General features: G+C 42.1%; 3 protein-coding genes across 7 annotated transcripts in view; 1 reads left to right on the top strand and 2 right to left on the bottom strand.

Moving 5' to 3' along the window:
* prr13 (proline rich 13) overlaps positions 1 to 21,136 on the bottom strand; it is a 116,420-nt gene that overhangs the window by 18,946 nt on the left and 76,338 nt on the right. The gene's annotated exons all lie outside the window — the stretch shown is intronic.
* sp1 (sp1 transcription factor) lies at positions 83 to 8,121 on the bottom strand. Of its 3 annotated transcripts, none has more exons than XM_071922661.2 (6): positions 8,070 to 8,121; positions 7,371 to 7,444; positions 5,071 to 6,454; positions 3,285 to 3,426; positions 2,597 to 2,790; positions 83 to 2,303 (listed from the first exon to the last, which is right to left on the bottom strand). In XM_071922661.2, the coding sequence occupies exons 1-6, from the start codon at positions 8,074 to 8,076 to the stop codon at positions 1,987 to 1,989; spliced, it is 2,118 nt and encodes a 705-aa protein (XP_071778762.1). In that variant the 5' UTR covers positions 8,077 to 8,121; the 3' UTR covers positions 83 to 1,986. The 3 variants fall into 3 exon arrangements, with proteins under 3 accessions (XP_071778762.1, XP_071778763.1, XP_078139631.1); XM_071922662.2 differs by having other exon boundaries at positions 2,597 to 2,787; XM_078283505.1 differs by lacking the exon at positions 8,070 to 8,121 and adding an exon at positions 8,013 to 8,028.
* tespa1 (thymocyte expressed, positive selection associated 1) lies at positions 7,226 to 21,118 on the top strand. Of its 3 annotated transcripts, none has more exons than XM_071922660.2 (12): positions 7,226 to 7,287; positions 11,858 to 12,074; positions 12,730 to 12,772; positions 14,420 to 14,460; positions 14,949 to 15,005; positions 16,387 to 16,426; positions 16,665 to 16,712; positions 17,225 to 17,320; positions 17,715 to 17,923; positions 18,185 to 19,464; positions 19,682 to 19,769; positions 20,492 to 21,118. In XM_071922660.2, exons 2-12 carry the CDS (start codon positions 11,921 to 11,923, stop codon positions 20,581 to 20,583), a joined length of 2,148 nt encoding a protein of 715 aa, XP_071778761.1. In that variant the 5' UTR covers positions 7,226 to 7,287; positions 11,858 to 11,920; the 3' UTR covers positions 20,584 to 21,118. The 3 variants fall into 3 exon arrangements, with proteins under 3 accessions (XP_071778761.1, XP_071778759.1, XP_071778760.1); XM_071922658.2 differs by lacking the exon at positions 7,226 to 7,287 and adding an exon at positions 10,633 to 10,859; XM_071922659.2 differs by lacking the exon at positions 7,226 to 7,287 and adding an exon at positions 11,469 to 11,511.

Genomic DNA, 21,136 nt, shown 5'->3' with positions numbered 1-21,136 from the left:
TGAATAAACTAGTTTTTGATTAACTGATTGATGGTTCTCTTTGTTAGAACGAGACATACGTTTGCACAGAGATGACAATGTATTGTATTCATAATTTTAATCCAGCTGTTGGCATTTGTAGTAGTAGTATACACACAATATAAAATATCCCTTATTTAAAATGGAAAAAAAACATGATACATAAGGGCACTTGTTGTCTGATGAACTTAGTCTAAAGAGTTTGAAAGGATAAGTTTTTAAACAAATGTTGTTTGACATGATGCAAATTATAATGCATACCTTTCTCAAATAAAGTAGTCATTCTGAACTTAAAGCAGACAAAATATTAATTTCAACAGTGATGAGAAGCATAAATTCTTTTCAGAAAACCCCTGACCCTTACATATATTTTGCAACTTACATTTATTTGGACAAAAAAAGATGTGCATCCGTGGTTTGCCTCAAGCTGGATCTTTCCAGTTAGAATTTTAACATCTGCATTACAAAAGCCGAAATTGTTACAAAGAAACTTCATGTACTAAGGACAAGATTTAACAATTTCGCTTATAAAAAAGTAATCTGAACCTTTGGTTTGAGCTTAAATATTTATGCTGTCTGGGCATGAAAATTACAAAATGCTTCACTCTGACTTGATAGGACTAAACAAGAAAGTAAAGTATCCACAGAAAGGAGCAAAAAAAAAACCTTGAAACTGATCTCAATGACTGCTAGGCAAAGTTGAGCTTAGATGATAAGCATACCACAGAAAAACTGTACTGGGAAGATCTGGACTGTATAGAACACATACATAACTCTATGGCAGAAAGGCTCAAGAGTTTACAAATTAAATCTACATTAATATAAAAGTGATAATATAAGTTTAAATTGATTGTGCATGAGAGGCTCATACAACTGAAAGGCAATCTCTTGCAATCACGTAAGATGATCCTTCCTATGGTAAGAATTTTTGTAGCCTTTACACATTAGAAAAAAATATATATACATACAAAAAAAAATCTAAATAGGTTGTTTTTGCTATGATAAACTTATCAAAGCATGATGGCTTGAATGTGTGTACCTACATAATAAGAGGTGAAAGAGTTATTCTCATAAGGATTTCAATGTCCTTACATACCTACATCCCCACACTGATTAGTGCTTCTGGCCGTGACATCATTGGTCATGACCTAATGTATTCCAGCCCTCTTCTACACTGTCCAGGGAAAATCCACCCTAAAACAGTTAACACATATTATCCCTATGATTTTGGATAGTTCATGTGCCATTTGTGAACATAAGTCTCTCCAAAAGCAGCAACCAGAGAAATCTTCGAAGCAAACATTGGCTGCCCAAGATCATAATGATAGCGATATATGGATTCAGTTTTAGGGTGGACTTTAGCGTTCTGGGCTGATGTGGGCCAGTCAGAACTGAGGCGTATTGAAGCCCATGCCTGATACAGCAGCCCAGTTTGAGAGGGCAGAAAACACCTGAGATGAAGAAGGGCAAGTAGAGGGGAAGCTCACAGCCTTGGAAGCAAGGACCTGGGTCTGATTTAAGAGCAAAGTCTTCTCTTTACAAAAGAAGCTGGCAGAGAGAAAATATTATTGCAAGCTAGCAATTCAACATCAAGTTTGCCGGTCTCTGTGTTTTATTGCAATCCCCACTATCAACGAGTTAGACTAGGTCTTCAAGTGGGACAAATGTCAGTGTAGTGCCATTTCCCTTCAAGAGAAATATTTATAATTTCATGATAGAATGATTTCTCTAGTCAATATTTTAATCCAACCACTCATTCACCTATGACCCATAAATGCCACAGTTATCTAAATATCCACCTTCCGGCCTCAACATTCAAAGACAAGAGTCTGTTGTGTTGCATTTATGACCACCTCCCCCGTCTGAAGCTCTTTAAGGGCTCCGAGTCTGCAGTCAGACATGCCCTTCTTAACCCTAAATGTCCAAATGCAATGTCCACCAAGGCCGCCTCCTGCTCCTCCACCAGTCTCAGTAGCTGTTGCCATTAATTTGGTGAAGGTCCACCTGCATCATGTTGATTCCACTGCTGGCTAATCGCGCTATGCTCTCCGCAGACAAGGTTTCCATGGTGACAAGGGTGTGCTGGTCGTTGGCCGCCACCGCTCCTGTGCCGGCCTCTGTTCCCGCCGCAGGAGACGCGGCGTCAGTCGAAACAGTGGTGCTGGTGGTGGCAGCCGCTGCAGTGGCCACTGCTTTCTTGTTCGTGTGCGTCTTGATGTGCTTGGAGAGATGGTCACTGCGCATGAAGCGTTTTGGACACTCCGGACAAAGGAACTTTTTCTCACCTGAATGGGGAAAAAAAAAAATGTTAGAAAGATGTAGCGAGTAGCACCACAGACTAGAATAGGCTGCAAGCTACAAAGTTTAAGTTGTTAATTTATGAGGAATTATGCATTCCATTGCATAGTGGATTGCACAGTTGCTACTAAAAGTCAAATAGGCATGGCAGAAATGTAGGGAAATACAGGGAAAAGAAAGTTTTTGTGGGGTTCAAATGGATTATTAATACTGTTGGACTGCATTTTTGTTAGGACAAACAGACTTAGACCATGCACACAAGCCTATCCTAGAGTGTCACCTGTGTGCGTCCTCTTATGGCGCTGAAGCTCGTCTGAACGGGTGAATCGTTTGCCACAGAAAGACCAACTGCAGACGAAGGGCCGTTCTCCCGTGTGCCAGCGGAGGTGAGCTCTCAGGTGGGATGTCTTGCCATAGATCTTCCCACAGCCAGGGATGTGACAAATGTGCTGCTTCTTTTTACTTGGGTCACTGCTAAAAGAGCGGCATTAAGAAATTAGTTTTACTTGATGTTACGCACCACACACTGAAGTAAAAAAATTCCTGTTTTTTCCCCATGTGATATTCAGTTGGTATGTGAGTAGACTAAGAACCAAGTGAAAGGGGAATGCATGGTTTGTTTCGCTGGTAATAGTTTCACAAGTCCGTATCTCTTGGCACAGAGGTCCCTACATTTTAGCTACGGTATATTTATATGGCTATTTAATTACCAGAGAACCAGGTCATACATTCCAACTTTATCTTATTCATAGACTGATAGTTCTTAAGAACTATCAGAATAGCAGATGAAAAAAGAACAAAGAAAAATGTATGGCCGTTTGTAATCTGATTTACATTCTGAAAAGCATAAGGATGCCATATTTATCACCTTGTAAATAAGTGAGTTATAAATAGACATATTAATGTATTGTCTGCTTGGCCGAGAAGGCAGCCATAAAACAGTTAATGTGGCGAGTTCAATGACATACCGTCCTTCTCCATCCTTGCAGAAGGGGCAGGTACAGGCTTCCCTCCGGTTACGTCGTCCTTGAGGTGGCGGACTTATGTCCTCGTCATCCATGGCTGTGCTATCATCCAAGCTTTCTCCACCTGTGTGCAACCCCTGTTCTCCTGCAGTGGTGACAGAGAAAACAGCCCAGAGTGTGAAACTGTCCATTTAAACAAGAATGTTTTTTCAAATCTTTTTGGGTTATACATATTTAAGTAAAAACAATGTTCAGAATGATAAAGACTAGGAATAAAACACTATCCAATCATTACCGATATCAAATATTTTCCCACCCATATCGGGTGATACAGATATGCATTTTTGTAAGAATCTTACAGGTTAAGGTTTTCAGACATGCTGATCTTCAGATAATCAAGTGGTTTTTAAATAAAAGACCATGTTAGTTTTATGAGTGTGACACACTAATAGTTAATAGTTCATAAAATGCCAATTCCACAATCGGCCAAATATGGGCAGTAAAAATAATATCAGACCGATACTGATATTGCTTTTTAAAGCTGATAATGGCCGATACAGATCTCTGCTGATATATTGGTGCATCCCTACGAAATAGTATTTGAATATGATCAATACTGAATAATACATGGCCATAGGCTGGATAGGCCGATTCCTACAGGCATTAGCAACTATGTAAGATTAAATGTTTAGCATAAATGTTTGTATACTGCCAGCACTGTGCAAGAGAAAATGAACAGCTTTGTACTTATGAACTCCAGACATGAAGAGTGCTGCATGGCCAATGGAAAGCACATGATTTTTTAACATGGATAACTGAGCAAATTATGTGCACTAAATACGGTAATAGATGAGACAGACATAATATTAAACAAATGTAAACAAAATGTAAACATTTGCCAAAATGGAGACTGGAAGGCATGAACTTAATGGGAGGGACTCACTTTATGTGCCAATGAAAGAACTGGAGAAGGCTTTAGACATGATAAAGACTGCTGCATGATGGGAGGGGTCAAGTTACACCCCTTCTATGACACAGATACTGTAGCCAACCCCAACTACGTTTAAAAGTGACCACAGTCTGAGAAAATGCTGTGTCACTGAAAAAAGAAAAATCAAGAGATTCAAAATACATAGACTAGACTACACAAAGAACTCAAGTAAACACTGGGCAGAAACCTGATAGTCACGACAGCTGAACTGGTTGAACCAGTATAGTGAAGTTGACACACCAAGTGGGAAAGAGATCAAATCCAGAGATAAGAATAAGATGCTTTGCAATTTCAGAGCAAATAATGGGAAAAGAATAACTTAATTATAGACACCACGCAAACCTAATTATGTAAAGCACACAGATATTTACTCAGTACAACTGCCAGCTGGTCCATCACAGTACAAATATAAGAATACAATAGCCTAATATTTGAACTTGAACTCCTGGTAATCCGTCTCAAAAACAAACTAAAATGAAATAAAATAATCAAAAATGAATTACAGTTTTAGTCTTTTGGTCAAAGCCAAAATGAGAGTGACATGGAACATTTCTGAAAAGTAGCAACAAAAAGTGGCAAATGCCAATTGAAAAGTGAAAATGAACATGGAACTTCAAAACAAAATTAAAGTCAATATAGAAACTAACACAAATTACAAATAGTGACACTAGCCTGCCTGTGGATTAGATCATTAGGCACAGATACGGCACTTTTACACACAAGGGCCATTTGGAGCTTTCCAGGGTCAAGGACAGCTCAAAATGTTTAGAAACATGAGATTAAAAGCAAAAGACTGACCTGCAGGGTTGGCAATGGTGATGGGAACCCCTTGCAGCTGGTGCATCTGCAGTCCTGAGCCGCTGAGTGTGTTGAGATTGATGGTCTGGAGGCCTGGGATCTGCACTGTGTTGACAGCCACCCCTCCAGCTGTGGTAGCTCCCTGAGCCTGGCCCAGCTGGGGAAGAGACTGCATTGGGGCCAGTGTTAGCGCTCCTGCCGGGCTCTGGAGCTGGATGGTCTGCCAGCTCACCTGGCCGTTGGGGCCTACAGTGCGCAGGAGGATGGGGCCCGTGTTTGGCATAATTTGAAGGTTTTGAAGCCCATCCTGGTTGAGTGTTGGAGCAGCAAATACCTGACCGCCTGCGGTCGAGACAGTACTGGCTTGGATGGTCTGGAGGGGTGTTCCGCCTTGGATAAGATGCTGGGGCTGGATAAGGATCTGCTGCGGCTGTTGCCCATCTCTGTTGTCTGGCTGTATCGGGACACCCAAAGCAGCTGTATTCTGCTGAAATGTCCCCGTCACAGCTCCATTGCTGCTTTGCGTCTGGGTCATCCCATAAGAAGTGGAGGTTTGCGTGGTCACAGTGCTCACACCGGTGAGGTACCCACTGTTGGAAGACACCGGCTGTTGTTGTATGAGCTGCTGGTTTGCCCCTGTATCCCCTCCACCATTCCCATCTCCCCCTGCACCACCCGTTCCAGCACTGACTGGCAACAAAGTGATGTTTCCGTTAAGGGATACAGGCATGTTAGTCAGGAACTGGGGCTGGTTTTGCAACACACTATTACCTAAACCTAGATTCTGTATGGGGATGGCTCCCTGTATGAGACTGGGCATAGTTATGATGTTTCCTGCTCCGCCTGCTCTGCCGGCCGTGGTTATGATCTGCTGGCCGTTAGGAGAGGACACTATCTGAAACTGCTGCCCCGCTCCAGCAGCGGATACAGCAGGATCCTGCTGAGCATGGGTGAACTGCAGCTGCTGGCCATCCACTGTCTGGAACTGGGGAATTACCTGATACTGAATGTTGGGCATCATGCCTGATAAGGTAGTGAGCACCTGCTGACCCTGCAATGTTGGAGCCTGGGCTACTACATACTGTTGTGGCTGCTGCTGTCCCTGATTGCCTGCAGCAGCTGCCGTTGGTGACAGCACCTGTCTGTTCTTGCCTATGTCTCCTCCTGTCATCACCACTGAGGAGTCAGTGGGGATGGTGTTGGTGCCTGAGGATGCTTGGATGCTGACAACTTGCCAGCCGTTGGCAGTGGAGGTCAAAACGCCTTGGTTCAGGTCCAGCTGGTTTGGTTGTTGTTGGTCGGCAGGTGAATCATTCTCTCCTGGGGTGTCGATTCGACTGCATGTGGCTGCCAACAAGGCAAGAGGAGATGGCTGCTGTGAGTCCTGGGAAAAGAATAAATGAAAGGAAAGGGACAAAGACAAGAATAGGAAAAAGGGGAAATTACAAAATGCTTTCCATTTAAAACAGATGTGGACTTAAAAAAAAAAAAAAAAAAAGATTTCAACAGCTGTCAACATGCTCACTTGATCAGGCTCTCTATGCCTTTGGTCATAAACAAATGAAAACTTCATGTACTGAGGGAAATACACCAAATCAAGTGAAGATTTACAGATAAGTCAATGTTTTGGGCTTTTTAATGAAAATCTTTGTCCAGCTAATGTAGTGAAATTGTGATTTTAATAAAAAATAAAATGGCTGTTTGGCTTTGTAAATGCTTACCCAACCATGTTATATTACATTTCACAGCATTCCCATACTTTTTTTTTTGGTCATATAATATAATGGCTGCAATTTCTCAATCTTGTTTCTTTCCACTACTACGCAGGGAGTGGGCTGGTATGAAAGAATGGGGGGCAGAGAGGGAGAATGGGTGGGACCACATTTTTTCGAGAGCAGCGGCGGGCTCGGCTTCCCCTCCCCCAACCCACCCATCTCCCTCCCACACTTTATTTTGCCCTATAAACTGACTCACTCCTCTAGCCACCCCCTCCAAGGCCAGCCAAATGGGCCGAGCAAAATACACATGAAGTGCGGGGCTTGACGGGAACACCCCGTGTGGGCGAATTTACCTGCCCATTCCCCACCCCGGTGACATGTGCTCTTGAGAAAATCAACAACACATACAAGTCTTTTACGTGGCTTCACACGGCCGGAGATGATCATACAAATGATGAAAAAATAGAGTATGTCCAGAGGGTATCAGTGGGAAGTTAAGGTAATATCTTCGCCTGACTTTCATACACAAATCTAACGTCATCTGATCTGGCAAAGTGCAAGTTACGTGTCCGGTAAACGTACTTGTGTATTTGTGTTTCGCTTTTGACTGAAGCCTCCGCCGCTCTCCATAGCGGCCATTTCATCTTGCTGCTGATCTGCGGAAGAACAGTTTGTGAGATCATTGGTATTACAGTACCGCAAAACAGCAGATATTAACCAATTACGTTAATCGTTGCATTAAACAAGGGAAAGACACAGCAATTCACATGGTCGACGCGATAAATAGCCAATCTTAAGGAGATTGAATGGTTAAATAATTTAGACAAGAAGCTGAAATGCAAGGGAATCCAAGCCACAAGTGTTCGAAGGGCCAGCTAGCTTATTGGCTAAGCTAGCATGAACTAACTGCCATAAGTGGAAAAATACATTCTTAAATGTCAGCTAAATTGTCAAAAACGGCTTTAACTGCGTTGATGCAGTTGGTTGCTAGCTTATGGCAATCGGGCCAAGTTAGTGTAAGTAGGTAGTTGCAATTGGCTAAGAATTAGCAAAAGTTACGTTACTGTTAAGAGTTAGCTAGTTGGCTAAATATTGTTAGCTAACTACCGACAATTAAGAAGTAGGGTACTTTTAAACTGCTTGAGAAGCTAGCTATAAAACGTACAATATCATATTTAAGACAACATTGACATCTAAATGATATACTTCAATTTCATTTCTAACCGTTTACTTATTGCTGTGTTCACTGCAACAGGCTACTGAGTAAAAAAGTTCACTTACTGCTCATAATTTCAAGACGGGAGGAGTTTCTCGGGCTCTTTTTCTGGTTGACAACTTTTCACAACTTCACACAAACTTGCTGGGCTTCCCTATGAAGGAGAAAGATGGGTGCGTTTGTTTTGGAAACCTCTGTAGCCTACTCAGGAGCGGAGCACGAACAGTGAACAGGAAATAGCCTATAAAGGTAAAAGGTACATTACAAAAACAATATATATACACACACACAGACACACAATGCGTGTAAAATAAATAAATAACAACAGAAGCAAGATGGTGTCACGGTGCTCAATACGTTATTTATCCAAGTTTTTAATTTCCCCTTTCCCCAATGGCATGCAGGGTGAAAGCATGAATAAACATTAATTTATTTCCTGTACATAGGCCTTTCAGTCGGCAAGGGGCCTGTAACATAATTTTTAATTGGAAGTACATTAACAACTGGTTAATATTGGTTAATACCGGTATACAATAATTTGAAGCTAGCCGCAAAAACCGCCCTACTGGATTCTGACAAGTCAAAGACACAAATCACACGCCAAAATGGAATGAACCCCAGGATAGTTAGTACAGAAGCACATGAACCTTTTATTGTTTGAATTACATATTTTGGCTGCCGGCACCGGGTGAGGAAACTCAGCATCTCAGGTCACTTTTGAATTTAAGTGAAGTACTCCGATAAACTAAAAGAAGCGCACCCCGGGAGGAGCTACTTGCGAGGGATTGTTGCCTCAGTCCAATGGGAATTATTGTTTTTGTCAAAGCACAGCAACTAACCAATGTAATTGGACCACGGGCGGAGAATTGGGCGGGACCAAGCAAAAGGTAGGTTGTACCACTTAGTATGATTGACGTGACGTTGACGACAGTTCTGTTTTTTTCCTCTAAAAAGGCGCCATGAGTAAACCCAAACCCTCATGTAAATAATAAAGTTTGCCCTTGTTCCATCTCTGATTTTGTCTTATCGCTCAACAATGTAAGCTTGTGTAAGGGTCGAGTCTTAACTTCGGATGCCGAGGAGGGAGGGAAGGAAGGCAAACTGGGGTTTTAAGTCTTGCCTCCGTGGCCGCTGGCCACTCCCTGGCGGCGTTTTGTGGGCTGGGAAACGGTGAGCGGGGGAGGAATGAGGGTGGAGAAGACGGGACCCCATCACAGGCACTGGCTGTGACCGCGCTGGGAGGAGAAAATGGTTTGCGGGTGGGAGGGCTTTTATTACTGGGATGTGTAAGGGGCTGTCAGTGTGGCAGCACATGTGCCCGTGTAAACAGGAGGTCCCTCTGGACGGAGGGTGGAGTCCCCAAGCCAGGCAGAGTATATGCTGCCACCCACCCAAAGTTGTTTGAAGTGAACTCAAGCAAGGAAAACTAAGTTATGGTATTTCATAGTACCCCACCCCCTCTCTCTGTCTTTCCCTCTCCCCCTCTCTCACACACACAAGCCTACAGAACTTGGAATAAGGCCACAATTGATATATTGTTGCAGTATATAATTTATCTATCCATGGCCTGAAAGGACATGTGATAGATGAGATAGATAGCCTAGTTTGTAGTGCAAAAAGTATGTTAAGCCTACGCAAATATTTTATAGTCAGTAAAAATGTGAATAGCCTACCCTGACTGCATAGTTGTGGTAAAACACAAAAACAGCCTACGTGAATAGTGACCTAGTGTGTCATCTAAGAAATGTTCCCTGTATCTCTGCTTTCTCTGACTGCTTCCTCCTCAAGTCTGTGAGTGTAAAAATCGACTTAATCGTGATGTGTCAATGTCTTGCCTATATGCAAAATGTAGTGTAACAAGTAAGACGGGGTCCATGCGTAATGAGGCAGCAGGATAGTCTGTAGCCCTAGGCCTATACAGTTCAAAAACTGAAATAGGGCCTATAGCCTACTCCTCTAGCCGACGAAAAACTTGATATAGGCTAGCCATAGGCTTTAATTTAAAACTATTATTATTATGTTATTCTGACCCTAGGGATGTATAGTGGAGGGTAAACCCACATAAATTCAATTTTTTTTAGGCTGGCATAAATCTTTAGTTGATGTAAATCAAAATAAAACATCTATTATAATGTGACAGACAGAAGTAACACTTGGGGCTCTTGTGGGTTAAGAAAAAGTAATGTCCTTTGACCTCCTTTTGTAGGTGCTCATAGGGAACAGGAATCAAATGAGACTAAGATTGAAAAGTAAACCATTGACCTGTATACACAATGTCCAAGGCACTATAAATCCAGTAAGCAGGGAAGAGACTAAATGCTTGGAATTATTATTAGATATTAAAAAAACAAAAAAAAAAAGTATTTCTATTGGTGATGGTTAGCCTTATGATGATGGCTGACTGGAGGACATAGTTTACCCATTTTACCCCCCCCCCCCCCCCACCTGCTCTATCCCTAGTGCTGTCTGAACTTTAACGACTGATGTTTCCAACCTGCTCATCGAGACTGTCGGGCTTTTGTTGTTGCAGGATGTGTCGCAGCGGCTGCCCACGCCGTATAGCTGTCTTACTGCTGATGAGATGCAAAAGCACTTCACTTCCTACTTGTGCATCATCTCGCATGTAGGCTATTTGCGCGCAAAGCCAACCAGACACATAGCTGATTATGCTTCAAAGGAAAATACGGGGCATGTGTCGTTTCGTGAATTCTTCTACTAAAAGCAGGCTGGATGTAGGATAAACTCGAGATGCTTTAGTTTGCTTTAGATTGATCAGATAGTGTAACTTCCAGCCTGTGAGAACAGGAAACGAGAAGAGCAGCACAGCTTCAGAACTGAAACCTGCGCCGATAAAGGTAAAGTTGTGCATTTCTTTCTGTGCGTTTTCATTAATTAGGTATTTTTCTCTAAATCAAAACATTTTGATAAAGACTTTTATAATCACACAACACGCTGTTCATTCTAATTTCAAAGTGGCAGTTTCCTATCTACAAAACTGTGAAACATCTTTTTAAGGAGGTGATATTTTAAAGAAGAGTTTCGTTCAATATCATCACCAACATTATGCTCGCCTTTTTTTTTTTTTTTTTTTTTTACTGTTCATCTGCTCAAATGGTCTTTCTCTAAACCGCCCAGAATACTCTAATGTCTTGTAAATATATTTGTTTGAATTCAATCACATATTATTTGGGGGTTCTTCATAAACAGTAAAGGATGAACTATATATAGGGATTGCAGATAGTTATTGATTAGATAAAGCCTAATATTGATCAGTACTTGTCAATTCCCATACGTTTTCATTTCATGGCTTGTGTCTGTCAGTCTGTCTGTATCTGTGTTTATATGTCTGCCTGCCTTTTTGTGTTGGTGTTCTTGTGCACTTTTTTATGGGCTCATTTGATACATTGGTGTTTTACTAAATATCACATATGGACCAGTGATTGTCTTCCACCGCAAATATGAAACATGAGCTACACTAAAACAGTTTGTAAAACCTGCAATAAAAAGGTATTCTCTTTGCACGTTTTATTAGTTAACTGTTTAATAATGTTCTTTGTGAATTCATTCCTCATTTGAAGACAGTTTTGTACCTATCCCAAAGATTTCTCTACCATTGAATATGTGTGGTGGGTCATCACGTCTTAAAGAGCTGCTAATCCTCACAGAAGAATTTCATTAGTCTGGGTTTCAGTGGAGAGTTTTAGTGTCACATGATAGTCTAAGTGCAGTGTCAATGGCTCTTCCACCCATGAAAATGGCTTTCGGTGACTTCAGTCTAAACATATCGGTATATCAGCCTTCAAAAACACACATCAGTCGAACCCTAATTTATATTTTCCACATTTCCTCCCAGGCACTGTCGTCGTGCGTCTGCAGCTTCAGCCCAATGGTCCCTGTCCTCCTGTGAGCCGAGGGGATGGAGAGCCCCTCTTCCACAGTGAGGCGCCGAGCCTGGATCCACAGCAGCCGGCAGTGGCTCACCCTGGAGGAGTCGGACCCTCAAGACCCACCGGGCGACCTCCCCTTCGCCTCCCAGGCCTCTATAGCAGATGACGATGTCTTCTCAGACGGTCAGTTCAAACTTATAGGAGTATGTGAGGAATCTTGCCACACGTCTGTCCAGTCTCTACAATTTACAGTGATTTGAGCTCGGGTGAGGGGCTTTGGCATCCCCATTATCAACTAGTTGAATACTGGGAGGCTCCACTGGGTGTACAGATAATGTCCCCACTGAGGATGTTGTCATCACTTTCATTTATATTACAAATACTCTATTTGACAGGTTTCATTCCAAAACGCTATATATCCATTCTGAAATTCATCAGGAAATATTTGAAAAACATAAATGATTCTGTCCTCAAAAAAGAAACTAATTTATAAGCAAATGCCTTATGATGACAACGTTCATGCCATTAGTGAGTATGGGAGAGTGGGTGTCATTTTTCTCATTTTGGAACAAAACTCTTCATACTGTATACTGTATACATATAAAGTGATCCAGTTGAAAAGTGGTCCAGATTTACAAATTCTGATCACTTCTTTGTTTAGACATAGGGGACATGCAGGGGTTCCCACTTTTCATAATATCATTCTTCCTAAATTCTATATGTATATTTATGAAAAAAACAGCTGAGAGAAATAGGGTGTAAGAATAAGAAGAGGTGTTTATTTTGTGAACGTTGCTCACAAAGCTTGTTTTTTTTAATGTTTCTGCGATTTCCACAGGATGCTCCACAGGAAAGATTGAGAGCTGGCTCCTGGGTTGCGGGTGAGTCAGCTTGCGTGGCTTTGGTTTTTCAAAGATGATAACTTTCGAGAACTGACTCTGAGAGGCACTAAAGGGCAAGGTGACAGTCACTGGAAACTGGCTTGACAAACAACAGCAGCAGCTAGCGAATGGAAACTGTCTGAGGTCAGGTGTGTTCCAGGAAGAATGATATGTGAGGTAGCCACAGCATTTTTCTGCACAATAGTCTTAGATGAGCACGCTTCTCAAAAACAATAGGTGTACAAAGTTTATACAGTCCCAAGAAACAATTCATTTTTTTAGGTTGTACCCATACACCATACAATGTAAGGATGCATTGAATTCACTTAGTTGATAAATTCTGCTTTCTGAAGATCTGTCAAGTTGAGTGACATAACAGATGGCCGTCTGTCATGATATAGATGTAAACATATGAACAAAGTCTTATTCCTGAGGCAGTTTCGTAACACCAAAGCTCACCACCCTTTAAGAAAAAGCACCTTTTCTCTCTGTAAGAACTTTGATTTTTTTTTCAAAATTAGAATAGAATAGAATAGATGTTTATTGTCCTGGAAATTTGCTTCCGCAGCCAGTACAGATGAAACACATAGATACATTGAAGCACCAACACAAGAGACATACATTCACAGCATAACATACAACACACCAGGCATACAGTTAGAGGTAGTTGGAGGTGAGTCAGGAGTCTGAATGGTTATTAAGGAATGTGATGGCAGACGGGAGCAGGACAGTGGTGGTGAAGTGGATGGACTGGATCTGAGATTACTGTGGTGGCTTTGCGTATAGAACTGCTTTTGTGTGTAGATCTGTGATGTTGGGTGTTGGTAGGCCAATTATGTTTTGAGGCTGTGTGAGATGTTTTGAGGAGGATGTTCTTATTAGCGACAGAGAGGAGTGAGTAGATTCACATATTAGGCCATATAGCAGGATGGGCTGTATTATGCTGCGGTACAGGAGTAGTAGGTGGCGGGGTTGTACATGGAGTGTTTGCAGTTTATGGATGATGAACAGTCTCTGTTGGCAGTGCTTGTGTAGGTCCATGGTGTGTTGATTAAAAGTCAGGTCCCCAATTCCCTTGTAGTTTAAAGCAGCATGCAGTATAGTACAGTAAGAAAAACAGATAGGAAATAATAGTTCCCTCTTCCAGTTATGAAACTGACTAGAGGAAGGAGGTCAGCATAGAAAGACATGATTTACTGCATTTTGATTTTATCATTGGACAGAAAGCTGCGCTTGGCTTACAATATTGAGAAAGACTGTTGCAAAAGATCTGACATGATAAATGTGGGTTCTCAGAATTTGCTAAGAAAATAATCAGATCAGTTTTGGGGCGTTGCTGAAGTGTGAGGCCGACGTGACGTTCGTGCTGCTCAGCATGTGCACATTTCCACAAGAGGAAGTTCACAGCATTCAGAAGGCTGTTAAGAGCTGATTAGGGAAAAGATCAAAGCGATTGTCACAAGCAACTACACTGCCGTTGTGCTCCAGACTAGACTGTTAATGCCTTTGCAATTACTTGTTTCATAGAATAAGCATGACAATTATATAGTTCAGACGAGACACTTGTAAAGTAGAAAACCTAGGTGTGTGTGTGTGTGTGTGTGTGTGTAGGTACTCATGCATCAAATGTATGGATGTCTGTTACAGGCTGGAGGCATGCTCAGAGAACTCCAGTCACCTGAGTGTTGGTAAGTCTGAACTGAAAACTATCACAGAAGCCTAGTCTGGCAACAAGCCTGGTGATGAATAACCGTATAAGTCCATTTCAAAATCTGTGAATATACTTGCAGTTGCATCTAGTAACTCCAAAATCATTTGGACTGTGAATGTTATTATGTAATCAGAAAAAGCCCGCACACTGACAAAAACTATTGAGGCTCATTGGATGCAAAAATAGGTAATTTATTCATTTATTCATAGTGAAAAAAAGTGACTAAGTGAGAAAAAAGGTGATGGACTGTGAATGTTACACATCTTTGGAAAGTACACAATCTCTTCTGTCTTCAGCTATGAATGCACACACCAGTGAAACTTAAGATAGCAAGATTTTAAACATTGGCCATCTGGAAAAGTCAAAATGGACTTTGGTTGTTCTTGGGTGTAGGGTTGCACAATAATAACTGTGATATGAAGACTCTTTAAAAGTGAAATATTTGATTGTGTGTTCTTTCTTTAGAGTCTATGCTGAAAGCCAGCAACAGCTTTGAAGATGACCTGAGTCTTGGTGCTGATGGTGAGTAGGAGCTGTCCCACACACACACACACACACACACACACACACAAAGGAAACTAACGAAGGAGGAAATAACCTTGTAGGAAAATGAAATATGCATGTTTCTTTTTTTATCTCCGCTCCAACTTATGTTTGTTTTGTTTTTGCTTGTGCTGGTATTGGTGTGTGTGTGTGTGTGTGTGTGTGTGTATGTGGGCACACATGGGCACTCAAGAGAAAGACAGACAGACACCAACAGATAGACCATTGAGACAAACAGAAAAGAGAAATAATGTGAGAATCACAGCAAGTCAAATTTTTGTGGCAGCATGCACATCTTCATAATCTCCTGTTATCACATTTTCACGTCCCATGCAAATGTGTTGCAGAGCCGGCTTTTGCATATCAGTCGTAATATCTCACTTTAACCTGCAATGTCACAAATAATTTGTAATAAGAAGGTATTTGCATGTAGAGGAACTGTTGTGTAACTGCATTGGAAGGGAAGTCCTTGTTTGTCACTTTTGATAAATGGTAAGGTGGGACTCATGAAATGTAACTACAATTGCATCAGGACCATACATAGTTACCTCTGCAGGAGGATGTTTTACCCCTGTCAGTTTGTGTCTGTCTGTCAGTCAGCAGGATATCTCAAAAACATATTCTGGATTTCCATGAAATTTTGTGGACAGATAGGCGCTGGGTGATCTGGTGATCCAGATCTTGTATTCCCGCCATTGGACAATTATCTTTTTGTAGCCATATGATAGTATGAAACTTACAGAGATAGAGACTTGATTCCAAATCCTATGGGCATGTTTGCAGGGTCAAAAAATCAATTTAACTTAAAATGTATGTGATAGAAATGATGTGTTTGGGTGTTACAGAAAGGTGGAGGTTTGCACTTTCCTTGTGCCTTCTAGTTTAACATATGCCATTTGGCGGACACATCCACCCAAAGCATCACAGTACAGTACAACAAGTGCATAGATTTGGTGTCCTCTTTGGGAATCGAACCCCTAACCCTGACGGCATTAGTGCCATTCTCTACCCACTGAGCTACAGGATCGCTTCTACAACAACACCTGCTCTCTATCTCTATATCTTTGTGATTGAGCTGGTGATATACAAAGCAAAAATCTGAGTTAGTCTGGCTAGAAGATGCCATCAGGTTCATTCAAATTTCACCAAGGCAACCCGACCAAATCTTGTTTCGAAGAGTAGGCAAGCATAGCATACACATGCACACAGACTTGCAAACACACACACGTGCGCACACACAAACATATGCACACGCACATTTGCACGCGCGCACGCTCACACATAAACTGTGAAAATGAGAGACATATAGATATAAATCAACACATTCCTCTTCCATTCTGAAATTTGTTCTTTGTTACAGCTTCTGCATTAAATGTTGGAGGAATTAAATCCAAAGTGGGGTAAGTAGCAACCATTATGCCATAGCTATTGACAATGGAATAAAACTGATAAAACAACATGAAACAAGAGTTTTTTATTGTAGATCGGATACAAGGCCCTTCACGTAGAGATATTTTTTCAATTTTTTAAGAACATTTGAAGACAACAGAGCTTCTGAATTGATTGCGTCAACAGTAAAGAAAGCTCAAAGCCCTGACTGTTTGTTTTTCTCCTTCCCACTCTGTGCTGACCATGAAGCCTCCCACTGCCTCCTCCAGCCAAACCACGGAACAGCAGACTCACCAGGTCAGTGGCCAACCTTGTGTCATGCTATTCCCATAGGAATCACTCTATAGTAAAGTATAGTAAATTACTCTGACGTCCTTTCATTATTTTTCAACTGCTGCTCCCCTCTTTGGAAAACCTCCAAAACTCCCATGTCACTCATATAGTGGTCCTTTAATAAGTTTTGTTGTACAGAAGCCTTTTATTAATCGCTGTCCTCTGCACTCAAAAGGCAAGCAAAGACAAAGTAGGGCTTTGAGTTTGCTCATCAGCTGACTGGTCTTTGAATACATTCTTGTGTCTGAAAGCTCATACTGCTCACTACTTAGTAGGTATTTTGAGTATACTTATTTAGAGCATTTGTAAGTTCAACACCAGCTATATTAGCCAACTGTTGATGTTGTCATATTTGACTATGTGTGTTGCATTATTTATTGAGATTAATGTGTCAAGGCTATTTCTGCTGCATACTATCTTGTACGTTAAATGCATTATGAGCTTTCAGATGTGCCCCTGTCTTGTTTGTTTTACAGTACGCCTCGTCAGGAACTGAGTCTGCCGTCATTGAGCCTGGGCCACAGCATGACCTCCAGCTGCCTCTCCTCCTCCACCAGTAAAACGACTTCAAGGTGAGGCTTCAACACACTTGAGAGTTGTATTATAGGTCTAAACTGAAGACTGAGGGTCATCGAGCATTAATAAATCACTTAAAATGGCACATTTTAGGCTTCCTTTCACTAGAACAATGGTCTTTATATTTTAATTGAATTGGATTTGCCATTTAGTATTTTCTTTTCTTTTTTCTCCTTTATTTGTTGTTCACATTTTTTTTTATTGGTCACATTTTTAATTATCTTGTAAAGCACTGGTGGTCTATAAATAATGGTTATTCTTATATTATTATTATGAGGTTTTCATTATAAGGATAATACACATGCCAGAATAAATGAACTGAAAGATGATCTTCATTTGTATCCCCCCCCCCCCCTCTCTCTCTCTCTCTCTCTCTCTTTCTCTCACTAGTGTCTCTGAGGTCCTGCAGTTGTGTTCGGAGGATGCAGAGGACACACTGTACCAGCTGGGTTTTGGCTGTGATGAGCCACAGGTTACTGCGCGCATCCCCACCCGCTTCTTCACCTTCCCCTCCCAGGTCGAGGGGATCAACTTCCGGCTCTTCCTGGAGTCACAGCTTCGGCGGATACGTGAGGAGGATCCCTGCCTCTCTCTTGCCAGTAAGACCACTGATGTATCGGTGTGAAGCGCTGTACTACAAGTTACATATGAAGGATATCTGTGTCACATGAATGACTCTAAGATTGTGTTGAGTGTGATACTGTGAAATAATTCAAGGATGTAGAATTAATGTTTAATCTTTGCCCCCTTTTACCCTTTCCTTCCTTATTGAAGTTCCCTCTGTGGCACTTGGTGAGATTAAGCCTGACCAAATGAGCACCTTTTCAGCAGTACTAATTTACCTTTTATTCTTTCCACAGGTCGTTTCAGACAGGTGGAAGTGCTCACAGCGATGGCCAATGCATTGTACTCCCTCTACTCCCATGTGTCCCGCACCCCTCTCCAGAAACTGGCCCCACCAGAGTTTACCTTCTCCTCTCCTGTGGAGAGGATGGGACGCTTCAGGAGCAGCGTTCGCAGTGAGCCGCGTTCTCCGGTGGAGAGGCTGAAGGACACCGTCTCCAAGATGTGCCTGTACACAGGCTCTCCTCGCGGGTCGGACTCCACCTCTCCACAGCCCTCACCCAGGAAAAGGTCCAGCCTCCCTGACTTTGTGGGTATAGTCTTGGACAAAGCCAAGACAGGGACTTCTAAGAAACTGGATTTAGGGGAATATAATGGGACTAGTTCAACTGTGGATATTAGTCCAATCAGGGATGGAGATAAATGCTGTGACAATGGGCCAGTGGAGCAAACACAGCAGACCGCTGTGGACATAGGCACACTCCAGCATGGTAATAAAGTCTGCGATAAGGACATGCAGGGCAGTAAACAAACAGATATGGCTGAAGTTGATGGGAACAAACCAACAGACCTTGACAGCAGGACTCACAGCTTAAGAACATCTCTAGCGTCATCATTATCAGGACAAACTGTGATAGAAACGGATCACCACTTTTTTCCTTGTCAGCCAGAACTGGACTGTGGCTTAACTCAAAGTCTGGCCTGTGACGCGGCTCAAAATGAAAACACAAGGCCAGCTGACTTGATCCCTGTTGCCAAGGTTACCTATGATGTAATCTGCCCACAGATAGTCGAGAGCATACACCAGGTGCCCTTCTGCTGTCAACAGACTCACGGTGTTGAACCAAACAGTTTACCTCATATCTCCTCTGAGAGAGACAGCAGTCCTGATAGATCATGTTCTGTGTCACAAAAGCCCCATACAGCCAGTGGACAGTTAGCAAACAAGGGTGCTGGAAACCCAACTGCCATCTCCAAGGCTGAGGAGTCTTACTCAGGCTCAGGAGACGATGCCTGTTCAGGCGAAGTTGGACAGGCGGGTGCTTCCAGATTACTTCCTTCCCTGGCCCCCAACGGTAGATACACCCCATATCGCATCACTGTGACCGGCTGGGAGGGTGATGATGTCTCTCCCTGTTCCTCGAACGCACCGGATTCCATTCGCAGTCCACCTGTCCAGACTTGTCAGCAGTCATTTAGCCAGGGGAGCAGCCGGTACCTGAACCCGCTGAAACATCAAGCCGTGGGACACATCTCCAATAGCCTCCAACCGGTTAACTCCTTTGAGCTGGAAGAGGTATGCTGATATAACAGTAGTACTGCACATGCATATATGGAATCTATTACCTCATGATATGGTCTACTAGTTATGTAAGAGTGGAAACAGACATACACTATGCCATACAAACATGCAAACATACAGACACAGAGACAGGTTCAGACAAGCACACACACTGACATGGTACACCTTGTATGCAATATGTGATATTACCTAATGCCATTTTTCTGAATAGGTGCATAGTGCAGGAGAGGAAGATTTTGGACAATCAGAAACTACGAGAACAGCAACTTCACCATTGTCAGCAAAGCATCAATACAAAGGTAGTTTGATACTTCATTTTGACTGCAATGTGTTGTGATATTTTGTTCATGCGTACAGCAGCAGTTCAGAAGCAGTAGCTTGAACTGTACTTTTGGCACACCAAAGTTTTATTTCCCAGGAACCTGACTTTGTACAGTTTCAAAACAGCGGTTGTTCAGAGAACTCTTAATAGCGTGCTGACTGGCAGAGTTGGTGTGGTCACCGCATTGCTAAACCCATTCACACCAAAAACAGTGTCCACCCTGTTAAAACGCTTGTAAATGTGTGAAGAATAGGGTGTGTTTACTGTAACAAGCACACCGCTATAAAGCACATCACACTGTCTCTCAGCAGTTGCTCAAGAATGTTTGTTGAGTGAAAATGTATAAAGAAATTTGTATGTGCACAAGATTTGTTGCTGAGCCTGAATATTTTACTTTGTGCTCACTGTTCTTGTTTTGGGGTCAGACATGACATGTATGAGGAATTGTGGTTTATAGTTTATACATATTTATGTGGAAATTGTGTGTATGTTGTGTGTGCATGAGCATTCATTTATCAGGGGGAAGGGGAATTCTGGCTCTAACAGGCTCATGCGTATACAGGTCATTGTGCAGGTGTGCTTGTGAGTGAGACCGTATATATGCATCTGTGCATTGAGGTCAGACTGCAGGTGTGAATTTGTGCATTGGTACGCGCAAGTCTAGATGCTGACTGACTGAGTATTTGTGTCCTTGTGTAGGCCTGGTGGTCCGGGGGGACAGCATGCAGTCAGACAGCAGCGGCTACGCAGAAGAAGAAGTCAGCCCTTCCTCGGACAGACATGGGAGATGACAGAACTTCACAGTGAAATGAAATGCTGTTAAATATAGAATCTTTGGCGCCTGTGGATTTACGTTTGCATTAAAGTTTTGAATTTCTAAAACTAAGGATTTGGACAGTGTACCTAGGCAAAGGCCTAGAGGCAAACTGACCCAAAAGACTGTAAAAATGCATGGCATTGTAAGGCACTTTGTGTATTGTAAGGTGCCCACCAACTGACAATGGCATGTGTGAAAGACTTTCATAAGCCCTACATGGAAGCGGGGGTAAGCTCTTTTTTTTTCTGTGAGAAAAACTTGTTTCTTCATTCAAGATATGCACGGCATGAGCTTTTTCCGCAGTGCTCATATTGAATACAGTACACTGTAAATCAGTGACCATAAAGCTGTTCCAAGGCCTTGGTGAAATATTGTGTGGGTTTTTTTATTTGAATAGAAGAGAAATTTAAACAGGAGTTAGATTTCAATTTCAATTCATTTCAACACATATGTTTCTAGTGAAATGTCAAAAAAATGCTTTATTGGAAAGAAACTCAAATTTGTCAGTTCTACATGGGGATCACATT

This window comes from Centroberyx gerrardi, chromosome 5 (genome assembly GCF_048128805.1).
Source record: "Centroberyx gerrardi isolate f3 chromosome 5, fCenGer3.hap1.cur.20231027, whole genome shotgun sequence".
Taxonomy (NCBI): Eukaryota; Metazoa; Chordata; class Actinopteri; order Beryciformes; family Berycidae; genus Centroberyx; species Centroberyx gerrardi.
Note: the sequence above shows the minus strand (reverse complement) of the source record. Positions and strands in the feature narration are given on the sequence as shown.